Source organism: Temnothorax curvispinosus, unplaced genomic scaffold, assembly GCF_003070985.1.
Source record: "Temnothorax curvispinosus isolate PA1 unplaced genomic scaffold, ASM307098v1 QBEX01008992.1, whole genome shotgun sequence".
Lineage (NCBI taxonomy): Eukaryota > Metazoa > Arthropoda > Insecta > Hymenoptera > Formicidae > Temnothorax > Temnothorax curvispinosus.
The window spans coordinates 309,898-334,062 of record NW_020218772.1 but is presented as its reverse complement, the minus strand read 5'-3'; the positions used below and the strand labels follow the sequence as shown (position 1 = coordinate 334,062).

General features: G+C 39.4%; 1 protein-coding gene across 1 annotated transcript in view; it reads left to right on the top strand.

Annotated features, from left to right (window-relative positions):
- The window catches only part of LOC112458561 (autophagy-related protein 16-1-like), a 203,064-nt gene that overhangs the window by 162,790 nt on the left and 16,109 nt on the right, over positions 1 to 24,165 (top strand). Inside the window, exons 2-5 of the mRNA XM_025022251.1 lie at positions 8,485 to 8,605; positions 17,412 to 17,591; positions 19,335 to 19,419; positions 19,502 to 19,648. Of these exons, the coding sequence (XP_024878019.1) occupies positions 8,515 to 8,605; positions 17,412 to 17,591; positions 19,335 to 19,419; positions 19,502 to 19,648 (503 nt within the window). The 5' untranslated portion in view covers positions 8,485 to 8,514. The remainder of the gene's footprint in view (positions 1 to 8,484; positions 8,606 to 17,411; positions 17,592 to 19,334; positions 19,420 to 19,501; positions 19,649 to 24,165) is intronic.

The window sequence follows — 24,165 nt, the reverse complement described above, 5'->3', positions numbered from 1 at the left end:
TCCTGTAGCATGTATATATATATACGTGTCTACCCTAGCGTGAGCAAATGTGACACAACCAAAACTAGTGTGTCTTTTTATCTTTCCCCCGAAAAAAGATAAGATGAATAACATAGTCCGGGAACAGATGTAAAATTTATGCAGTTAGTCAAATATATGGCTTGAGTGTTACCGGTTCAACTCCAACTGCAACTGTGCAGAATTCGCGCGCAAGTAGTAACACCAAGTTGCGGTACAAAAACTTGGCGTGCCCGGTTCGCATTAAATCATGATGAGCACCGCATCGTATTTTCTCGCGATACCTAAATGTACAAATGCACACATGTCGGATAATGCATGTATGTAAATACTGGTTATCTTATTAGTTTATCGTTCGCTATGATTATGTAATATATTATACTTTTACTTTCGCGAGCTCAAGCTTTTCTTATCCTCCTTTTTCTTTGTTAATATTAGATAGAATTATCGAGCACACCAGTTTAATACAACATAACGATTATATCGTGCGATCCCGAATAAACTAATTATCGTACGTTTAAAGAAATATTCTTTAAATCATCTTCGTAAATTGACGCATAAATTGCCAAATACGCGGTTTTATTTTATCTCTTCACAGGAAAATATTCCTCAAACTAAATATTTCGATAAATTAATACCTCGATCGATTACACGGAGTTGTAACGGTTATAATAGTTATCTATTCATTCCTGACGGGACTATTCACTCCGTTATCCGTATAATTTGTCGTATCGAAACTTATTGTCAGTGCAGTGCGTTCGACGCGACACACGACACACTCGGTACTTATGCCAATCATACGATTACTTAACTCGGCTGTCACACGGGGGGTCAAAGTGACCTCAACCAATTTTCAAACAATTGCATGCTGTTCAAAAGCTAACAGTTTAAGAGGATCGTAAAAAATTCTAGACTTAAGTTTAAACATTGTAGAATGTATTCTCATTATAAAAAATTAACTTTTTGAGAGGCATTATGTTAAAAAAATCCTTAAAAAAATGTTAAAAAAAGAGGTGTGACAACCGAGGGATGAATTGGACATGAAATGCGTCGGCTTTTTGCCGGCTCGTTTATTGAGAATATCGCCAATCGGCAGACGAGGCATGCTTTTCACCGACCCGAGCCGAGGCGAGACCGCGTCGCAAGGTCGTTCGACATTGCGAATCAAAGTGGAGTCCGTCGTCACGGATGAATGTAATTAATGTGTGCGACGATAAGACAAGGGGGCATACTTCGCTTCGCGGAAACATGCATACGCCCGCGCGAGGCCCGCTACTAACGAAGTGGCAGTGAGGAACGATGAGAACGCCGGTATAGCTGACGTGCTCGACTCGCGTGCAAGCATTCTACTATGTGTAAACAGTTGCTTAGAGCGAGGCGTATAAGTTTCTCATGTCCCGCGATGCGAGACGCTTTCCGCGAAGGTATCGGTAAATGTTTGCTGGGAAGGGGACGACTCCTGATTTGCTTAACTCCACCGGCACCGCTGTGTGTTTTCATATGTGAACTTAACGTGTTTCTTCGGGGACATAGTAGTCGCCAAGTGCGCCGCGCGCGCGCCTTAACTATTACAATAATACGTAATACGGCTTGTACAATATGTGTTTGCGTTTAGTTTAAATAGGATATGGGCGTGATATTGTTGGATAAATCGCAGGATTGTTGCGAGACTCGCGGCCTGGACGGCACTCTGCGAGATAATGCAGCATTAACAAATAATATCTATATATAAGATGCAAATAGAAAATTACTGTGCATCAATATTTACATTAGCAATATTATAAATGATAGTTTATATAAAGAGATTTTTTTATCTTTGAAAGGAATAAATTGTTTGCGATGTATGAAAATGGATGCTTCATATCTATTTGCCATGTGGGAAATAATAAATTATTTGATCCCTCCATTAAAATTGCGGATTGTATTTATGTTAATACCATATTATTTCATTGCAAGATTTTACAATAAAAATATTGGATATTCAATAAATTGCAATGATTCATTGATCTGTCACCCAACGTGACTACAAAAGCAATGTATACGAGAAATGGTCATCGGTCATTAGTTAATAATTTAAATAACGCGCGTTATTATTCGTGACTTCACAATATTATTTGTCGTAGGCATACAAAATCGTCATGAAATTATACGTTAGCATTTACAATGCGCGGAGTTTTAATTGTCATTACGCGAGAGAATAGCAGAAAATACGCGATAATAATATATAATTTGTAATTCCGCCTATTATTAATTATGAGAAGCGTTGTTTGTATATTTGAATTTTATAAATAAAATATGTCAATTAATTTGTAATTAACGTTCTTAATATTTGCCATGACCGTTAAATATGATTAACCTTTCGCGAGTGAGTTACTTTGTATCGCGGGGGTTTTATTCGATTGACGCTTTCCCTTTTTGAACCGCTGCATAGAGTGCATCGAGGCGCACGTATGAATTCAAGTGTGAGAGCTGGAACGAAACAATCGCGTCGCTCTAAAACGGAGCCACCTGAAGCTTTTTTTTCTTTTCGTTTCTTCAGTTTGTTCCTTTAATTCAAAGTGACCTATATTTAAACTATTATTTTGAATATCTGCCAATTTCTCTTATTAAATTAAAAATTACAGAAAATAAGACATTAAGTCGGAAGTATTCTAAGTTAATATGTATAATTAAAATAATATAAAAAGAGAAGACATTAAAATTTATAAGAATATTTTCATTTATCGAAATGACATTATCCATTTAGAGATATTTCTTTTATTTATACAATCTGAAGTATTAAGTTGAAACAGCGTGTAAGAAACTCTTGTAGAAGAAGGTTTTTTCTACGTACGTTCGTCTAGTCAATCATTTCTATCGCGGAAAAGCTAGGCTACAAGATCCTAAGATAAAGCGTCTGACCGGATCACGAGGTGCCGCGGGCGACGGCGAGTCAGCTGGTGTTGATTTATGAGAAATACACGGTGCCGTAGCACTTATTTTTTTTTGAAAATGATATTCATGAGGTATGTGGGCGAGAAGTACGTAACTTCCGATCTAGGATGTTTATTATATTGATTAGTACTGTCGTGAGAATCACTTGAAGGCATAAATTTATTTATATACATGTATATATTTATTTATATATATGTATATCATTTTTACGTAGAAGAGAGAAAGAGAGGGAGAGAGGGAGAGTGTGTGTGTTTTTACTTAAATGCACTTGCAGAGCCTGACGTTACGCAATAATTTTTCCAGCCAACGCATGCTTTTTACATGAATTTCTTGGAAGAGATATTCATCACGATTATACGAGAATATGTATACTCCGTCTTCATTTAGACTGTTGGAAGTTTTTATAGGAGCGCGGGCGCGCAGCGTCTCTCGGTAATAACTGTGTTACTGAAATTAACGAGCGGCAATAGAGATCAAGCGTGAGATTAGCGAGTAACGTCAAATTCGAGGGGTGGGAGTGAAACCACCACCGCTAGCGCGATGACTAATAAGCATTATCCGAACACATTCGACCACCCTCGGAAACGGTTTTCGGTGGCGAATCGCGCCGCGCGTATAGCTTCAGCGCGAGCGTTCAACGGCCATAAAACATGGGTCGCTAGTTGCTTTCCAGGAAGCTTCCCCGCCGCCTCTTTTTACCGACTTTAATTGAAGCCCCCGTATAACTTGAGGGATCTCACTCGTCACTCTCCCGCTCTCTTTTTCTCCGGCTAGCCGGCGTTACTGTTCCGTGCCCTCGATGGAGCACTATAGGACTATGAAGAAGTTTATGCTTTTATTGCGCTGGCAGGAACACACCAGGTGTATATACATACACCACACGAGTGGAACTTGGTGCATCGTAAAAAGACGATATCAACCGCGTAGCCCTCAAACTCCGGTGTGTACCTTCCCAGGCCGATTCCTGCCGCGCGGATGTCGGACGAAGGAATCTCCCTCGGCATGCAATTCGTGTGTTTCTACTATTCTACTGTTCTGTCATTCACATATGATAATCTTTTAGAAAATGATAAAATTTTTATAGGAACGACGCATCATACGTCTCGCATTTCTCCTTATCTTTATTAAGGTAAATGTACCAATGCCTGGACACGTACCTATGTCTGGACATTTTTATCATTTTAGTTTTTAAATAAGTTCTAACGCGAATTAAAATCAAAGAATCAAAGATAAGAATATTTTTCTTGTATTATATTATTATCTTTGATTTTAATTCGCGTTATACTTATTTAAAAACTAAAATGATAAAGGTGTCCAGACATATATAGGTCTTAAGTGTTCCGGTATTGGTACATTTACCTTACAAATTCTTTGGCGATATTGAAATCAATCTTTTTCTGAATACAAATTGGTTGGAAATCATTTTTTCTCTATTCTTTAATTTTTTTATATACCTACTTCCAATTTTCGCGAAAAGCCATTTTTGCGTCACTTGGAAATATTCCGTGTAGAGAATCAAATTTAAATTCAGTATATGAATTTTGGAAATTATTGGTCGTTCCCCTGGAAATCAGAATCTTTCCCACAATCACCGGAGACGCTGCTTTCAGAGTTCGGCTTTGTGGGCGTTCAACATTTAGCATCTGAGCGGATTGACGTCGTTTGGTCGTCTTTCGAGTTTATGCACGACGGCAAAGTACTCCCGGAGACGCCAACGTAAAACCGCGTCGCACGCGGATTGTTAGAGCTTCCCCGGTTGCGTTTGACGTTTCTAAAGCGCTCTATCGTTCCTTCTTTGATGCGCGTACTTCGGATGTTATATGTCACACGATAATATTACTATATACGACGGATACGTAATATATATTTACGCGCGCTAAGCATCGCGTACGTGAGAATATACCGTGTATTATCGCGGATACGTGATTGGATAAGTTCGTCCTTCGCGAAATTCGTTTACGCGCGGTCCTTCGAACTCGTCACCAAAGAAATGTAATCCGTATGCCGAGGATCCGCCGGATTACGACGGCTTTTCGAATATTCGCGTTAATAAACTTCCCACCTGCGGTCGCGTGCTCCGCATTTTGCCCCGTAATCTCGAATTACCTCCGTGTTTGCATGGCATGGAACAAAGTTACTACATTGTTACGCGAAATTATTGAATGTTCGAATAGCTTCCGTTGCTTTCCTGAGAATAGCCTGAGAGATAGAAGACACATTTCCATTCATATATTCATTACAATAAAAGACTTATGTATCGCTCCGAAACTTGTAATTTGCTTACGTGTTAATATTATAGTCCCAATTTTGAAGATTATCAAAAATCGAAGCGTACTTTAGTTAAAGTTTTAATATAAACTATATTGTTTGGTTTTCATTATATAGAAATTTTCAAGTTACGTTTTGTTTTTAATGATTTTTTATATTAAACTATTATTTGTTAAATTAAGAATTAGAAAGTAGAACAACAGAAACAATATTGATTTTTATTTCATTAAGTCGAAATTTAAAGTTCCTTTCGAGATAACAGTATTAGAGTTTAGAAACTGTAAGATACAGGGAAAAAATTTTCATTGTAAGAAAGCAAGAAAGAGCACAGTTGTAAAACGTTAGAAGTGTGCAATAAATTGAGCTACTTTTTCAAAAAGTTTACTCGTAAAAAGCTCCATGTGTACATGTACGTATGTATGTACATCATAAAAATCTTGAAAGAAAATTTGTGTATTAAGAAACGAATTTCAAAATATATTGCCGAACAAGATTAAACTTTATAAAAGTATTTGCTTGAGTTCGATACACAAGTTTCTTCTAAATAAGAAAGAATTTTACGGAAAATTTGTTGCAACACTGAAATTAATTTTCTTAAATATTTTAGAAAAAGTTTTTAACTTTCATGTGTTTTAGTATCTAGTCAAGTATTCTAGTCGTTAGTAGAAATATGTGTCCACTTTTCACGAAAATTTTGAAAAGAGCACATTCTTTCGCGTCCCTGTTGTGTCAGTGTCATTCTTAACAGGACACAAGGGCGATTGAAAGTAAAGTCCATTCAGCCGTTTAACGTACGGAAGAAATGTGGACTCGCCGTCGCACTTTCGGCAAAGTTCTCGAGACCCTAGATTATGGTGCACTTTCTTCGGTGCCTCTTTCCTCCTTCCTCTCTTCGCGGAAGAGGGTAAAGTTCTCCTTGCAGGCTCGTATAAGGCCGAGCGAGGGTGGGCCGCCCGGCGCACTTCTACCTGTGTTTCTTTCACGTTATAGCCCTTCCAGCTAAACTTCCGGGCCATTAATTTACATTAGGACATTTTTCAAGAGCGTGCTAGCTCCCGGCGCCGCGCACCTTAAATTGGCGAAGTCTTCTTTTTAATGTCTCTTCTCTCTTACACGGGAAGAGAGCCCTTGAGTCGCTTTCCCGCGCGCCGCCATCCCTTGTCCGACGTCACGCTTGAATTCTTCACCATTAAACGACGACGCGACGGTAGAAAAAGGAACGAGCGGAGCGTATATGAGATAACTTCAGAATTTCAATTTAACGACGAGATGTGCAAGCGCGGTGCACGCGGAAGGCAAGGTGCTGGCGGTCATTAAATCACGCCTGGTGGCGGTCCCGGTCGCGCGACTTGATTGATTTGTAAAGCGACTCGTCGATATCGCTGTTACTCTTTAGATTCAACGGGTGTTTACGTAACCGTATAAGTGCTACATATATCACTCGATAATTTTATCGCCGTCGTAGACACGCACGTCGCAAATACGTTGCGTCAACATTGAAACAAAGAATGCATCGCCCTCCCTTGCTAAGTAATTTATTAACTCGTAAAACTCGGACTCTGATATTAGCTCGTCGCCTGTTTTTGAATTACCCCCCTCCGTCCATTAAGCCGCGCGGTCTTGGGGCATGAGAACTCCGTATATCATCCTTGAAATTTCATTAGCAGTTTGCGCCATTAATGCGGGGATACGATAAATATATATATATATAACGCACGATACACATGCTGTCATTGAAAAATTTATTCACTCGTAAAGTAGCCGGCCCGATAGTAGCCATTGCCATCCCCTGGCAAATTCCTAATCGACAAGCGATCGTTAAGAAACGCCTAAACGTAATTAACTTTATGCTGAATATTCCGATACACTTCCCGCTTATGATTACAGTAATGTACAGCTAATATCTGCCATGGTGATTTACGCTCTAGAGAGAGAGAGAGAGAGAGAAAGCGATGTTTTGCATAAATAAACGAGCGGGATAAATAAACGAGAGATAACAAATTCTGTTTCGAATTGAAAGACTCGGCGTTTTCGGGATCGCGCTGTGAAAAAAATATAGAGAACCATTCATCGAACGTATATCGCTCCCAAAAACTTTGATAAGAGAACCCTAGAATATATCGGGCGTATAGCTCGCGATCGAAAAAAAAAATTGCTCGTAAAATGGGCCGCCGCCATGGACGTCAACGTATGAGTTTAATGCTCGTTCGCGTAAAAATGCTCGAGGTAAAGAGAGACGGAACAACTGTCGTTGACATATGTCATGTCAATGGCAACAAATATCCCTCGGGATATATTTAGCAATATTTTCAATCGTAATACCTGGGTATATTACGTTCATCGCGACGGTCGTTACGGTCGCGCTTAAGCCTCTCCGCTGATGTAATTTTTGATAAATCCATATCGCGTTCGAGTGTTCATAAGCGAAATATCGGGAATATAAAGGGAAACAGTCCGCCAGTCGAGAGTTTTCTTGTTCAACTCTCAATATGAAGGTAATAATGAAATCGAACTCTTTTCTTGTTACCGTTAAAGGATGACGTACCATTCCGTTGGAAAACGCACGCTTTATACCGTCGGTCCGCTTCCGCCCCTTGCAGCTACATTCATTTCTCATTTCGAACACGTCGATGCTCGGAGCAGAGAGCTAAACTCGAAAGTAGGAGAGAGAAAATCAACTTATGAAAGCCGGTGCTCGATCTAACAAGTCCCTGTTTAAAGTTCAGGACTTCAGTTGCAAAGCGCCAATGACTCCGGCGCTTTCAAATTGTATTTAAACAAAATAGTTTATAACGGAGGGCGAATTCGTGACGCGAATAATATATTTTAATTGCCTTTTATAACTCGTGTTTTAGTCGGAACTTGTTTCGCGTGAAACATAATAGATTTTGCTATTTATTTATCGCAAGCGTGTTTAATTATATATTAAAATAAATAAAATAAAAATAAGATTACTTTTAAGAAGGTTTAAATGTTGAACTTGAGATTAACTATTTTAAATAAAACGTCTGTATATTAGTTTATCATATTACATATTGTTTGATTGTTAAAATTAATTCATGAAATTAATTAGGAGGAAAAATCTTAAAATAATATTTTGTTTTTTTTTATTAAAAAATATTTGCCAAACCAGATAGATTATTCAACCGGCATGTGATAGATATTTTTCATTTTATATATTGACCTACATGTGTACCCGTATTTTATCTACGCTATATTCGAGATAGCGATTCACACAAATAAATTTTTATATTTTTGTTTCAGCATACACTCACGGGCCACTGCGCGAAGGTGATGGCGGCGAAGTTTCTCGGCGAGCCGTCGAAAGTAGTTACGGGAAGTTATGATCGGACCTTAAAAATCTGGGATCTGCGCAGCAAAGCATGTAAGTGAATCGTTATTTCATTGATTAAGAGGACGAAAAGCGGCTGTTTCTCTCGAGACATTTATTAATAAGGGTATAACCACGATTGCGAAACGTTAATCTATTAAGTTAATCATTAAAATCGCAAACTCAGTAATCGCCGTCTCGTACAAGATATCCCCACGTATCGAGCACCTTCTCCAAGGCGAGAAAGAGGGGATCGAGGAATCGCGGGATGTAAAGATCCGATTCCGAATTTCCGCACGGGAACAATTTAAAGTACTTTAATTAAACTAGTTTATGCAAAACAATTCTGAATCTCATCTGCGTATATTTACCGACAATCGAGGTCTCGCCTGGTAATCCCGAAACACAGCCCGACTCCCCGGACGGAGCGGCGCGGCGCGGCGCGGCGTAATACGACGACGATAAATACTTTTAAGGCGGGCGAAAGAAAATTTTAAGCGGCGCGGCGATCGCCCGACATATCAGGTTGCTTAATGTTAAAACGCGGTACGTTCATTCCGTTCTCGTAACAGAATGAGTGCGGGGAAGTATGAGCCGAAAGTAATGCGCGGTGCTGGCGGTAATCACGTTGCCCATTACCCCTATTAGTCGTTGCATAATGCAGATACACTTACGAGCGCTCCAAGATAATAAAACAAACGGCGAATCTGCATGGTCATTCATATGCATATTCCACGTTGCACGTCGTACGCGGGGCTGCACAATGGACCGCCGCGGAAAATATGACGCCCATAATGCCCGGCTCCCGGTTCGTACGGGGCAAGCCGCGCCGGCATCAACGGCGCGCCGCATAATGGCGAAGATGGGATAAAAACTGCCTCTTCTCGGGCTAACGGACGAACGGCGTTCGTCGGATTGTCGTGGATGCGTTAATTAAATCGATAAGATCCTTCCGCGAAAGAAGAGATTTCCCTCTCGCCTGTTTCACTCCTTAAACGGTCTTCATCGGCATAGAAAACACTTTATCTCGCAGGATTCTTAATAGACGATTTCTGCGGATAATGAAACGAATTTTGGAAAAAACTTGTGATTGAATAAATACGATCAGAGATAAAATGATAGGAGATCGGACGAGTAACCCCCGCGCGGTGACTTTAATGATTCTTTACCTTGAATGACCTCAAAATGAAAGCAACGAATTGATAGGATAATAAAGATAGATTTATGTAACCTAATGAATGATTTGTCAGAAGAGAAAAGCGAGGATTAATCACAAATCCATTACTTGCGGGAAAAGAGAACTATTTTAATTAACTCTTAAACTAGGACACGAGTTTATTCAGGACAAGGTATACGAGACGGTTTTGTTACACTCAGATTTCTTCATTACGTCATTAATCAGTTTCTAATGAATGGTACTCATTGTTATCTCATACCGAACGTTAAAACTAATTTGTTCTTAAAACAAGAAAGAAAAGTCTCGCTTTGAAAATATTGAAAACTTCTTCTCTCGGATTTTAATTGGCCTGCCAATGTGCGTTACTCTTTATCGCGATCAATTATAATTTATATTAATAAAAAAACACGTACAGACAATAAATTTCAAGTTGAAGAATATTGATGTGAAAACTAAGGTAAAATTTCCGCATTTTAATGCATCATCGATATTGATTTTTCGTGTACATTACACCCTATTGTCCGAAGAGCTTCTCTCTCTTCTTGATTTGTATAGGATCTGTCTGAATGCAGACGACATGGGAATTATACCCTTCAGCACGCGCATTTACGTCTAATAGTTTCCGGTTCGAGTGCGTACCGTACGGACTCGCCATTAGAAGCCCTTTTGTCCTAGAAAGTTCACGCGTCGTGATCTAATTTCACGCGACAACTCCCACAGTCGGGCCGTGAATAATCGCGAGTGCCGGATGCGATATATATAGTCCGAGTCTCTTCTCACCGAAGCATTATCGCTGACCTTCGACTGGCAGGTGTTGGACGAGGGCTATTTACCTGTATCCGCGTAAGAGTCTAATGGCGCGCGGCTTCCGAGTCAATTGAAAATCGCCGGTGGTGTAGCCGGAATAGTAACACGATAATTCCGCGCATTCAAGGGCGAATGTAATTTCTCCCTTCCTGGGAAGCGCTCTTCGTCCGAGCGGAATGCGCGGACATCGCTGGCCGATACCTAACTCGCTGCGAAACGCCAAGGACTCCTCGCGACGCTCACCCCACACGCGCGGGGATTTATCACGCTAATTATCGGGGGAAAAAAGCACTCGGCGCTTGTTCGGCCATTTGCTCCCCGCGCCCAACAACTTCGGCGTATCGAATCGTAATCCGTTCGTCCGTAAAATAGAGGAATCTTTCACCGCTTTCGGCGACGACGCGACGGTGCGAGACTCCGCGATAAGCGCCCGCCGCCGCCGCCGCCGCTTCGAAGACAGGGGGCGAAAGTGATAATTTACGGCCGGATGAAAGTGGCTATTCTCGAGGTATGTGCACAGATCGCGGCTCGCGTCCTCGGTGCAAAATGTAGGGGGCTTTAAGTGGGCAGGGAAAAATAAATTGAGCCAAGGCCGCGCACACGCAGGCGGCCGGCCGGCCGGACGCGCGAAGATAGCGAACCACGGTGGATCTCATTTCCCGCAAATGTATTCGGGATTTACCCTGGCGCCGCCGGACTAATCTCGTGAAACGGCGCGCTCGAGCGCTCTATCTGAAGAACGGGCTCGAGATATCGATTTACACTACGGTCAACACGGAGCGCCGCGGCTACGGAATCCTGCGGTGTGTGCGGCCGGTAGCCCGAGAAATCGTATTGACAAAGGATACAAAGCTGCAGAGACTGCTTAATACAATGGCGCGTACGCGTAGTATTAATTTGCGAGGTCCGGAATCGCCTTAAACTCGGCCTTTAGTTACCCGCTCGCTCGGCACGCGAAATAATAATTTGCGTCATTAACCGGCGTGCATGAGCGTTCGCCGAATTTCAATAAATCGCGTCACACCGTGTCTCGCATCAGAGGAAATATTATTATCTTCTTGTTAGATCTTAGTTGAGATATAATTAATGGACGAAAATAAAATTACCCGTACGTGCTATCTCCGTTATCCGTGAGATACGTAATATAATATGTAATTTGCTTGAATTTCTCGGTGAACAGATATTGAGACGCGAATCATCATAAAAATAAAAAATATTTCTATTTTTTTAATGACTCTTTTTATAAATCACGAATTAGTCACTATGCATTTTATGTATAGCAATGATCTCGTTTATGGAAAGATAACTGATGCACGCGAAACAAATTTCAACAACTGTTGATTTCGTTACGTTTTTATTTTATAGTATGTTATACCACTTCACACAAAATACTTCAAACAAAAACTACATTCGCGCAAATTAAACGACAGATAAGTGTGTGCAGCTATTGCAGAGAGAATAAACTGTCGCCACTGTCGGATATTATTATTGCCAATAAAATAAAACATCAGTTATAAAAAATGACTCATTTCCGCGCGTATGTTTATTTGCGTACTTGTACATTTATTTAGTATGCTTCATTTTAGCTACTATTTTCACAAAAAAATGAATAACATTCATGATTACGAGTGCAGTGTTATAACGAAATTGTAAAACGTAAAATAAATTCATTGTATCGCACCGATCCCGACGTGCTTCAGAATTATATTCTTTTACGTGAGTCTTTTGCATTAAGTTAATACTGATGAAAGCGTAAAGTGCGAAGTTTCCTGCACGGGCATAACGAGAGAACTGCATTACTTTGCGATATGCAGGCCCTTATGAAAGTTGAAAAGCGTAATTTCGAAAAGCGTATCTCCTTAAATCAAGTCGCCTAAAGTGATACACAGCGCCGTAGTTGTAGCCGGGCGATAATTAATGTAAGAAGTCGAGCCACACACCATCACAAATCGTCCATCCCCGACTGAGTTTGCGGCCGGCCATCAAACTTGTTACATAAATACAAAACTTTTTCGCCGCGGCCGGCGAACGCACTCGAGGTACAGAATACCTATCCGTCTTATTTTTTCTTTTATGCAATGCAGATAACACAACGGGGAGAGCGCGTGCAGCGTAATTAACCTGTGGCTTAACTTGGGTCCACGTAATTTATAGCTGTCGTCTCGTCGGGGGTCATTCAGTAGTCGAGTTTAAGTTAATTGTGCGCGCGTCGAGGCGCGCGGATACCTGCGTGGATACACACAGGTATACTCCCGGGGACATCCGTTTTAGCCTTGCGGCGGCCTTTTGTTGTTGCGCCGTGGCCCCAGCAGCAAAATAGCGAAAACCGCGCGCTATCAAGGAAGACCGGCGCGCGGGCGCTTGTACAAAAGTTTTGCACAAATAAATCTCCGAACGCGAAGCGCGCGCGGCACAATGGGAAAGCGGCGCTGAAAGGGCGTTTAAGCGTGAATTATTGTTTACCGCGGACGCTTTAAGACAAAAAGGACGTTTAAAGTGGATCAGCTGTTTTCTATCGCGCTATTATCTACCTCGGCCACGTCGCCGCGCAATTTCGTCCGGGCGCTCCCGAGCGACTCTTCTCGGACACAATCGTGTGCCGCAGACAGACGAATTTCGCTCGCCGTACCGACGAAATAACACCCCCCCCCTCTCCTCTCTCGTGTCACGCGTTTACCGCTGACTGAAAAGACGTGCCAAATGCTCTCTAACGTCCCGGGAAATTAATCGCCGCCATTGTATTTCAGTCGTGCACGTTGCGCGCCACTCGCGAGTGTTACGCTATCTTAAAGAATCAATCTTTTTTAGGGCGAAAGACTATATTTTGAAATTTTATTTATTTTTATTTTTATTTTTTCAAAATGTACAAACGTGTGAAAATATAAACATTGACAGAACGATTTAGAGAGATATGCCATGCCAATGATTAAATACGTAAAAATAAATTATCTGTCCTATATTTTGATTAATACGTTGGATACGATTACTATATAAATTAAAATTGAATTTTCAAAAACTACCGGAAAAAGTGGTGGTCCTATATTAAATCTCTAAGAAGAGCTCGATTTAATCCTTACATGAAAAAATTCAATGAAAGATGGCCCGGCAGATCTAAGACAATTACATTTGAATAACATATCTTTAAAGCAAATGTGTATATGCATGTGGAGTACATATTAATATGCGAAAAGCACGGGAGGGCAAATTAACATCCCCGAAAGCTCTTATCATGACTGACGGATGAAGAAGGCTTATACGAAAAGCCAATAATCCTTTATGCCTCGTTTGAGGGATAGATGCACGTTAATATATATAATGCACTTACCTGAATTATACATTGAACTTAAGGAGACCAGTACATAAAGAACTATATTATAGATAAGGGATATATGGATAATCTTTGTGCGACATGCAAGAATTGACGTTCTAGAATTACTGCCTTCTCTTAACCACCTTAACCTGCCAGAGAAAAAGGAAAGAAAAATTTTTTTGTTTTATAAAATTATGAAACATCCTGCATAATCAATCATATTTAACTAAATTTAACTAATCGCTTTTGTCCTTCCTGCTTACATTAAGCGAGACTATTGTCTCATAAACACTATTAAAATATTAAAGGAAACGGTATTGCGCGGAAGAGATTGTTCTTGTTGATATCTGTGGAGAAACGTCGTGCTTTTTGCAGGAAAATTTGTACCTGAAGAAAAAAGAAAGATTGCCTAACTAGATACCAGAAATTAACATCATCTTTGTGATTACCAGGGACGCGTATAGAGCGATGATTAAGTTACTCTCTTGTCTTACCGTCATCATCATTACGACTCAAATCTAGTCATCAAATGGAAACATTCACGCATTATTCCGAGTACGGGTACAGTAGACGTCCCTTTGTGCGCGGCTAGCGCCGCGCGGTAGCGCATTTCGCGGAGATATGTTTTGCCTGCTAATGATTTTTACGTCGACGTTTATTAGCCGTACGCGTCTCGCGTATTTTACTGAATCGCGATAGGCGGCGCGCGTTGCGAATGCATTGTGGTACGGTTACTTGTTGTGAGATAAGACTCTGTCTGCGAACGCCCCGTGCGCTGGGCGTTGAGGTGAGATAGGAATTGTCGACAAATTTCTCTTTACGCACGGACGCACCTTAAAAGACATTTTATTTTCGGAGAGGTGAAACCTACTCATCGCATTTGAAGTTTGTAAAGTTTGCTTTCCGCGAAACTTGTATACCATGAGGATTAAGTGTTCGCCGTGGGTAAATATCATTGTCATAAATATACGTATTACTTGTCACTGAGTATAACAGTGCCACAATGAGTGCTTATGAGGTATATCAAAAAGAAAACAATGTACACTGTTGTTGTTTTTTAAATTATCTTACATAATACATTTATTATTAGGGGAGACTGAGGCAAGTTTGGTACGTATTTTTTTTTGTTAATGATTCTTTTACACGTAACTAATAAATGGAATATAAACAAAAGAATTTTTCAATAGCCGCATGCTATTGAAAGATTCTAAAGAAACAGTTTAAATTACGATATAATGACCAGATTTATTATAATATAAATATAACATTTAATACATATCACTGATTTATTTTACTTGCGGCTGTACGAAACTAAAAACATTTCTTCCGTTTGTAAAAATACTACGCTACTCAGCCTGAAATAACTAATTGAATTGAAATATTTACCGCAATGTTTTTGTGGAAATATTATATTTTTTATGCAGTATTATATTTTATCACTTTTACAACAGTTACCGTGTACCAATTCTTGCCCCGGTCTCCCTTATTATTATTATTATTATTATTATTAATTTGGTTTGGAAGTATCGATGCATTTATTATCACATATTTAATTCTATACCCTTTTGAAATAAATGATTATTTTTCTGTAAAAAGCTGTTTGTTATTATTGCAGTGCAATAATTACACAATTTTTGGGAAAAACATATTGAAAAAAACCACATAATACAAGTTTTTTATGGAATTATTAAAAAGCAACATTTGATATTCCAGTGGAGGAAGAAAATTGAAACGTAATTTTAGTTTTCATTGGCTTAGAATTTCCGCGATACGATTGAGAGACATGCTCTCCGAGGCGCGATCGCGTAATTGAATACACGCGTTTGAAACGTACAAAGCTTGCTTGCGAAGGAAGAAGAGCTTCTCAGTTCGCCGACGTGGTACACTGTCGCGAAGTAATTGGAGTTCGTAATACCATTTTCGGATAGAAATGGTGGACATCATTCGCCAGTTGAGAAATCCCGCTGTAGAAACTTCGACGGACTAATCGATCAGACGATAAATCACGTTTGATTTAACGTACAGGGCCACGTAGGGGAAAGTAGGATGGAAACTGGCGTGCGGATTCGTAATCGTACAAAGGCCGAGGTTAAGGAAAGGTAGAATAGGGAGGCGGGAGGGGGGAAGGGGAGACCGTAAGCGGAAAACTCGTAATTTATCCTGTTTCCAGTCTTGATGCCGGGCATTTCCGCGACGCGATTTCCAAGAGTTTCGCGGAAACGTGGCGACGCGAATGTCATTTCCCGACGTAAATTAAGTTTGAAATCCTGCTTATTTCAGTGTAGAGATCGATGAAAGCTGCTACTCGGCTGTGTAGAGCTACAGTTTGAAAGGGGAAACCAGCCATGATCCACATTCGATACAATCATTGTTAAACTCCGCTCCGTTTAAGTCGGCACGTATATATGCACAATTCGCGAGGACGTAATTCTATTATTCTCATGGAATTCTCAAATGAAATACAAAAAGCGCGCGCGCACACACACACACACACACACTATTAATTAAATTAAAATGCGCACAATTTATCCTTGAAAGACAAATTTTACGTCTGAAGGCTTGCGTATCAAAAGATTCTATCTAGTATAAAAAAATGAATCATAATTTTTTAATCGCGATTTAATCGTAACGATACATGCACAATAAATTATTGCACTGTATAATTTATCTTTTAACTATATGCAGATTACACGATAAAGAATTTATTAAAGCATTTATTATTAATTATTGTCCGTTAATGTTGGAGATACTTGAAAAAAGAAAAGATCTACGTAATTAATTCTTGCATGTATTTGTCATTCATTCATTTATGAAATTATACACAATTTTAACTTGAACGAAAAGAGGAAGGATTATTATTCCTCAGAACTATTTTTCTAATTAAATTGCTAACTTGCTTAATTGTCAAAGGTTGGAACATTTGAATTGTTTCCAACATATAAAATCTTTCTTTATAAATGAAACCGGAAAGAAGGTTATCCATGCTTGTCCGTTATTAAGCACGCACGTTTTCACCGACGATTATGTGTATATTTGCTGTTTATTCCGTATTTGATGTACAGTAAAGTGCATTAATTCGCTGGGTATTTGCTTTAATAATCAACACCATGCGCGGTTCATCGAAATATTAAAAGAAGAATAAGAAGTAACCAGTTCTCTTTTTTTATTTCACCTTGCATTTTTTTATGCCGATAAGTCAGGCTACTATGACCCGAGCGAATTAACGCACCTTACTGTACATTTACGCGAAGTTTATTCGGAAATTCACGCTTCATATAACTTATTTGCATTGATAGTGCTGAGGATGATCCGAAACTAAGACCGAAACACACGGGAGAATAATTTTTAACAATATAGAATAATTTTGCGCACCGTTTACCCTCGCCTGGCTCTTAATTAGCCCGCTCCTCTTCCACTTGTGGATTAATCAATATCAGAGTTTTCCACTTCAATTTTGATTTCTCTAACTCTTTAATTCTCTAATTAAATGCATAATCAAACGATAAAATTGCGGTCTGACTGCATGAATGCATCTTTTGAGGGTAAAAAAAAACTTTGTGTTGCAGGTATAGAAACGAAATTCGCTGGTTCAAGTTGCAACGATCTCGTAACTTCCGACGGAGCTGGCTCTACGATAATTAGTGGTCATTTTGATCAAAGGATCAGGTTTTGGGATACCAGAGCCGAATCCAGCTCAAATGACATTCTATTGGAAGGGAAAGTGACATCTTTAGATTTATCCCGTGGTAAGTAAAGTTAAGGTTATTTTAATATTTTAGTGTCGAATTAAAGGCTTTTTAAAATGTTGAACACACATGCTGAAGCACCAATAATTGCGAGATTTTTTGTTGTGTATTACGAGATGTAATTGTATTGATATGCTCGCCGAAATTCGGATTAATGCAGCATATTATTCCGTAAATATATTTAATACGGATTGTAAACCAATGCAATGATTACGTTTGATATCGTTACGATAATAATTATACGTCTATTATCAGAGCAGATTTTGATTCTATAATATGTAGCTACATACAATTTGCTCATGCATTTTACAATATCGATTAAGGTATGTCAAATAGAATAATAACTGGTTATTATCATGGCGATGTTAATTATTCATATAAAATATGCAATTTGATAAAAATATCGCCGTAAAATCGGGAATATTGACATCTGTATTATATTTTATTTGTATTATTTATTTTATGAATCAGATTTTCAACAGAACTAAAGTTAGTAATAATTTCCAATATATTGCAAGATTTTATTCATATCCCGATTGAAATAGAAAGAAAAAATATACTAAACACGATTATAAAAATATAGATTTTGGCTTTGCAACAATATAAATTTTTGTGGCTTAATATTAATATTAATAATAAAATATTATTAATATTAAAATATTATCAATAATAAAATAATATTAGTATTAAAAATAAGATAATAAAATGTGAATATCCAACGGAAAACTTTTTGATCTCATCTAGTTCATAACTATAAATTCGCAACTACAAATTACACGAATGATACAAACTTAAACATCGAAGCAAAACTGTACTTCTTCGTTTTAATTGAACACGAACCAGATTAATCCAGAATACCTTAAGTATTTGGAGAGATGTAAAGTGATGAACCAGTTATTTTAATTATAGCGTTAAGTGGCGACAGCGTATAATTTATAATATTTTATAGAATATATAAAATATTATAAATTTTGTACAGCATAGGTATAACGCGTATCTATCCGTCGGATAATTAATACGACCGCGAAAGATATTAATTGGCATTTTACGGCAACTACACGCGATGCATTTCATTTATGGATTTTATTCGCGCTACGCAAATAATGTTATTTCGTTTTCGCTTTTTATCGCAACGTCCTAATGACGTGAATGAATTGGCTCGCGCCGATTCTGCAGTATTCTCAAAGCACTTGTATCAGCTGCAAGTGCGCAACGTTCATACAAGAGTACTTCATTCAGATATATTGTTCTATCGCATTTCATTAATTCCGATATTGCCAGAACGCGGAATGAATTCAAGTGGAGCGATATTGGTCCGATTTTTAACTTCTGCAGTTAAGCAGGTATATGGCCGCCTCTCTAATATCTTTTTTTATTATTCCAAGTTATATATTCATTTAAAAGGGAGTAGAAATAACCCCCGAATGGTTCTATGCATCAGTCCTCGTCAGATCGATACGATATGGAAGAAAATTACAAACGAATCGTTTCAATGGCACGGTGAATCGCAACTCGTTATACAAGTTTATTGCACCGTAATTAGATCTTTTAACGTTTAGAATTATCGCGTCACTCGTACATCCCGTAGATGCGTTTTTACTTGACGCTTTATGTGTTCAATGCACAACGAGATATTTGCTCGGTTGACGTTGCAACACCGCAAACATTCCACGCAAACAGTTTAAATATTATTCAATCTTGTACACGATTGTGAATTATAAAGGAATCTCCATTTGATTTCAGACGCAAATTACCTTTTGAGTTGCGTGAGGGATGACACGGTGAAACTGATTGATTTACGAATGAAGAAGATTGTCGGATCGTTCAGGTAGGTCGTACATTTTTGTCATATACGCGTAAGTAGAATATTAAAGGTAGTAAATTGTCGTATTTTTAATTTTATTTTACAGCGCTGACGGTTTCAAAGTGGGATTCGATTGGACGAGAGCCGCTTTCAGTCCTGACGGGCAGTACATAGCGGTCGGTTCCGCGGACGGTTCCGTTTTCATCTGGTCTATAGCGACGAATATGATCGAAACTATACTGAAAGAGCACACGTAAGTAAAGATAATGTTTTACCACAACTAAAATTTGAAAACTGTAAATGTAAAATAAATTAAGATAAAATAACTATACGTTATTACTTTAGTAACGTAACTAGATGTTATTGGTTCTATTTTAAAAGATATAAACGGGTTTTGTAGAGTGTTTTAAAAGAAAATCATAAAATAATTCCGTTTATTTAATCAAAATTATCTATGTATGATTTATAATATTTGAACTGCGAAACGTATCCTCCGGATACGGTTAGCTTTATCCGTTCTTATATTATATATTCTTGATATTGATCGAATATTTAGGTTTCTGGCCTACAGACAAAAAATCGCGGTACTTTTCTTTCACGTCGATTGGAATGTGCAATACCGATATTGAAGCTCGCACCGTTATAAAATGAGCGTACGAAAAAAAGACTAATAAATTTTATATGACTTTAATCGTCTATGTTTGCCAGTGATGAAAAGACATATTAAAACGAGAAATTTTGTTCCCGATATTTTATCAAATATTGATTTAGGGTTAATCCGAGATATTGAAGGCGGCTTGCTGCGCCAGTCCTTTATAAAGCTCGTCGTCTTATCTTAATATATAGCTTTTTTATTGCAGTTTTCTCATTTTACAATCTGACATACTATTTTATATTATTATATTAAAATCAATATTACGTTATTGCTTCTCTCTATAGCGTAATCCGAAGATAATGGAATGTACAAAATTGACGTTTAGGGGGCTCCAGTTATTTTATTAATTCTTATTATTAACGCTACGGGGCCATATGATCTAAAGATTATTTTCTGGTGTGCTGCGTTTGCAATATTTCTCGATCTCGTCGACTTTATTTGCGGTCAAGGGAATCGATAACGCGAGCCCGCTATTGCCCTTCTATCTCGACGTGTGGCGTACCACCGTATATAATTTATTTCTCTCCGCTCCTTTTTTATCGCGATGTGTATGTTTTTACTGTTTTTCAACCCCGTTTGACGGATGCGAATTTCTCGTTTAAATTCGCCCGCTAGGGCACTAAAGCGTCCGTAATTTTTGGAGGCACCTTCGAGTGCTCTGCACACCCACCTGACACGAGAAGCTTCTGAAGTACTTTTGGTCCATCACACGCAGCGCATATACACATGCGCATACGTGTACGCAAAAAAGAAAAGATTCGCAGCGAGAAGGGGCCACACACGAAGGGAAAAGACACACGCACACATAGAAGAGAATCCAAGAAAATATTTTGTCGTGACCCGATTTTTGCTCCAACTTTTACGGTGTACATCTACGTACACATAACCGCCCGAATCTATATATCGCCGGACTTCGCGCGATATCGCGAATTTATTTACGAGACATTCTAGATGCTCTTCGAAACTCTCGCCGGCGTCTGCGTTGATTCTCGTCATTGCCTATTGTCGTCCCAAATGATCAAAGGCTCGTTTACCAGCGCTCAGAATACGAGAAGCGAAAACGCGAAAAATCCGACGAGAGGAAAGAGAAAAAAGGCGCGCGCGTCGCGAGATGCAGCGCAGAAATGAAAGTGGCATAAGGGAACAACGTATCTTGTCCGCGTGCTTTCAGCGCCCTTTCACCTACACGAGCCACGTTGATGGACGCGTTAATCGGCGGTATCTCACGGGGAATGCGGCGGGTAAGGATCGCTCCATACTACTGCCAAGGTGCAGAAAATCGATGTGTTTTAAACACTAAAAACGTCAATTATGCTATTACGCCGCAGGGACGGTTAAACATGATATTACCTGTAAATCAATAGCGAGCGCGGTTAACAATTTCCGGGGTGTATCCCTCGTAACAATAACTTCACAATATCTAACAACTCGTAAATTGACGAACAATTGAAATACCGCGGCTCTTCTTGTCAGAGAAATTTCACCAGCAAGATTCATGTAATTTGTTGAACATTTCTTTTAATTCTGTTATAAATATATATATGTATATATATATGTATAATTTATAATTACGTCTGTTGATCTATAAAATGAAAAATATTATCGGCTAGGTTGAAACGACGGAAGTCATAATTTATTGATGTGAAATGAATTCTGTATGGTTGTTAAATAATGATAACGTTTAATTATTCTGTATTGAATGTTGTGCCTCATATACGAATCAAACTATCATGTTCGCGGTAGCAACAATTAGTTATTTTGCGCATGTTGGAGAATTTACTAACGTAATTGGGTTAATAGTACATAATTGCGACGGCATACGCTGTCAATGTTATAATGTTCTCGCAATTAGATCGAGTAATAGTTTGCTATATTTTTATTAATAAAGCGTTCTTATAAAATTTCACATTTTATAAGGACCATTTATAAGGAACATTTTTCAAATTCATCGGGTGTTAAATCTAAATCAATAAATAAGTGAAAAGAGCCCAGAGCCGCAACAAGGTCTTATAGTGTGTCACAATATTTAGTTAAGTCAAATTAGATTATTTAACGTAAACATACGTTTCGGCCTAACATTCGGCCAGTGCCTCAAAAATTAAATAAATTACATCAATTTAAAAGTTAAAATTTAAAGTCGCAGAACACGCATTATCGCATAAGTATACAATTAGAACTTAAAGTCGCTTAATTAAATATAGTGACACTAAAATCTTGTTGCGGTATTTTTATTTATTCATCAATTTTGAATCATTTGAGCCTTATAAGATTGTTAAATCTAATATATATTGAATGTATCTGTTGAACTTTAATGGTCTCCCCACAAGGCAAAAATACTCGTTCTGTAAAATCATTTCGACGTTTTCGTTTTCCGTGGCGATAGAAAGTAAGGGATATATACTTGTTGAAAGGAAAGTAGCCCGTTGTGCCGTTTCGGCCTCGTTTCATCCACACACGGAGGCATAGGTAGCGACGATCAAGCGTCTTGGACGATCGATCGAGTCTCGCGCGGAGGATAGATCGTAAGATCCGTTCTACGATTATCGTCCCTCCCGCACTCCTCTCTCTGTCGTCGCGGCAGTCGACCGTGCCGTGCCCGTCCTCGGCCTCCTCGAGTTTCTCAAGGACGCGGCATCTTCGGCGGTGGCTTCTCCTCTCTGGGAAAGCCCAGCGGGCGGCTCGGAGAGTCCGGCGTGCATCTAAGTACCGGTCGCGCGCGTATCGAAAAATGACTTAAACACCAGTTCACGTATACACGTCGCCTAGCGTCGGTGTGCGCGCGGTTCCTCGCGTATGCACGCGTGTGTGTCTCACTATTATTACTTTCACCCCGGCTGGGGACGTAGACGGCGTTCGTCCGTGGTTATCGTCATCTTTCGTCGTCGTCGTGGTCATCATTCTTCCACCCGGTTGCCGTCGTTGTCTAGTCTCATCTTGGGCGACTTCGTCTTCATCTTCGTTTTCGTCTTCGTCTTCGTCTTCGTCTTCGTCTTCGCTCTTCGCGGCGATCACCGCTCGTTGCTCGGCGCGTTGCAGCGCGTCGCACGAAGGTGCATCGTATAATTCGTACGTTGCGCTCGCTCAGAAATCTCCGAGACTAACTTAATAAGCGCCTCGCCCTTTCACCCTCTTTTCTCCTCGTGTCCCCTCACGGGCGCTCCGTAAAGCGCGAGAAGCCGTACGATTCCGTATGGTATTTAATGCACGCGCGCTCGCCTGGGCGCGCGCATTTACGCGACGCGACTAGGCGCTCTTGCCTGTCGCGGTGCCGAGCTATGAAATTTAGATGTTATGCGAAACGCGCGAGTATGGGAATTAAGGTAATAGTCGCGGGAGCCGACTGGTACGTTTTTACGATACCTTCTGTAACCAGTAAATCTGTGATAAACATTACGACGAGCTCGTAAGGATTAAGTTAAACGCTTTGTAAAGAGAAGAAGATATCGCGTTTGTAGTAATAAATATACGGAAGATACGTGAATTTTTATATAAATCTAATCGCTTATATTTCTTCATTTTTTCATATATACATACTAATTTCGCTTCAAACTCCTCCCATACACTTTGTACGCGATCTGACGTTAGTAACGCTATCTTTACGTGACATACAGCTACATAAAGTTACTTAAAAATATGAGGTTTTTGCGCACTCTAATAAACGCAATCACGTAAACCGCCGGTTGCCGTACGTTCCGTACCAATCGAGGAGCTATTCGGCATAACTTCCTTTCTGCGCGAGCACTTAGACTCAAATGCGCAATATTGCCCGATAAGCTTACACGCCCGTTCGTGTTCTAATTTGCAATCAACCGGCAGAATCCGCCGGTACACACGTCGGAAGGCGGGAATTTACTGCGTGATCCCCAGCGAATAAATAGTACCGTGCGATTATAGCAGAACGGGTAATTAGGGGAAAACTGGAGGGGAGGGAGAGGATCAGGTTATCGGTAAGCTCTCGGGGGGGCTTTGAAATTAAAGTGCAGTTTCTTCCGAACTATATTTTCGATTCGGCACATTATGGAATCAGTGACCTCATTATATTCGTATTCGGAACTTTTCAGAGATTCGAAATATATATATATATATATATATATATATATATATATATATATATA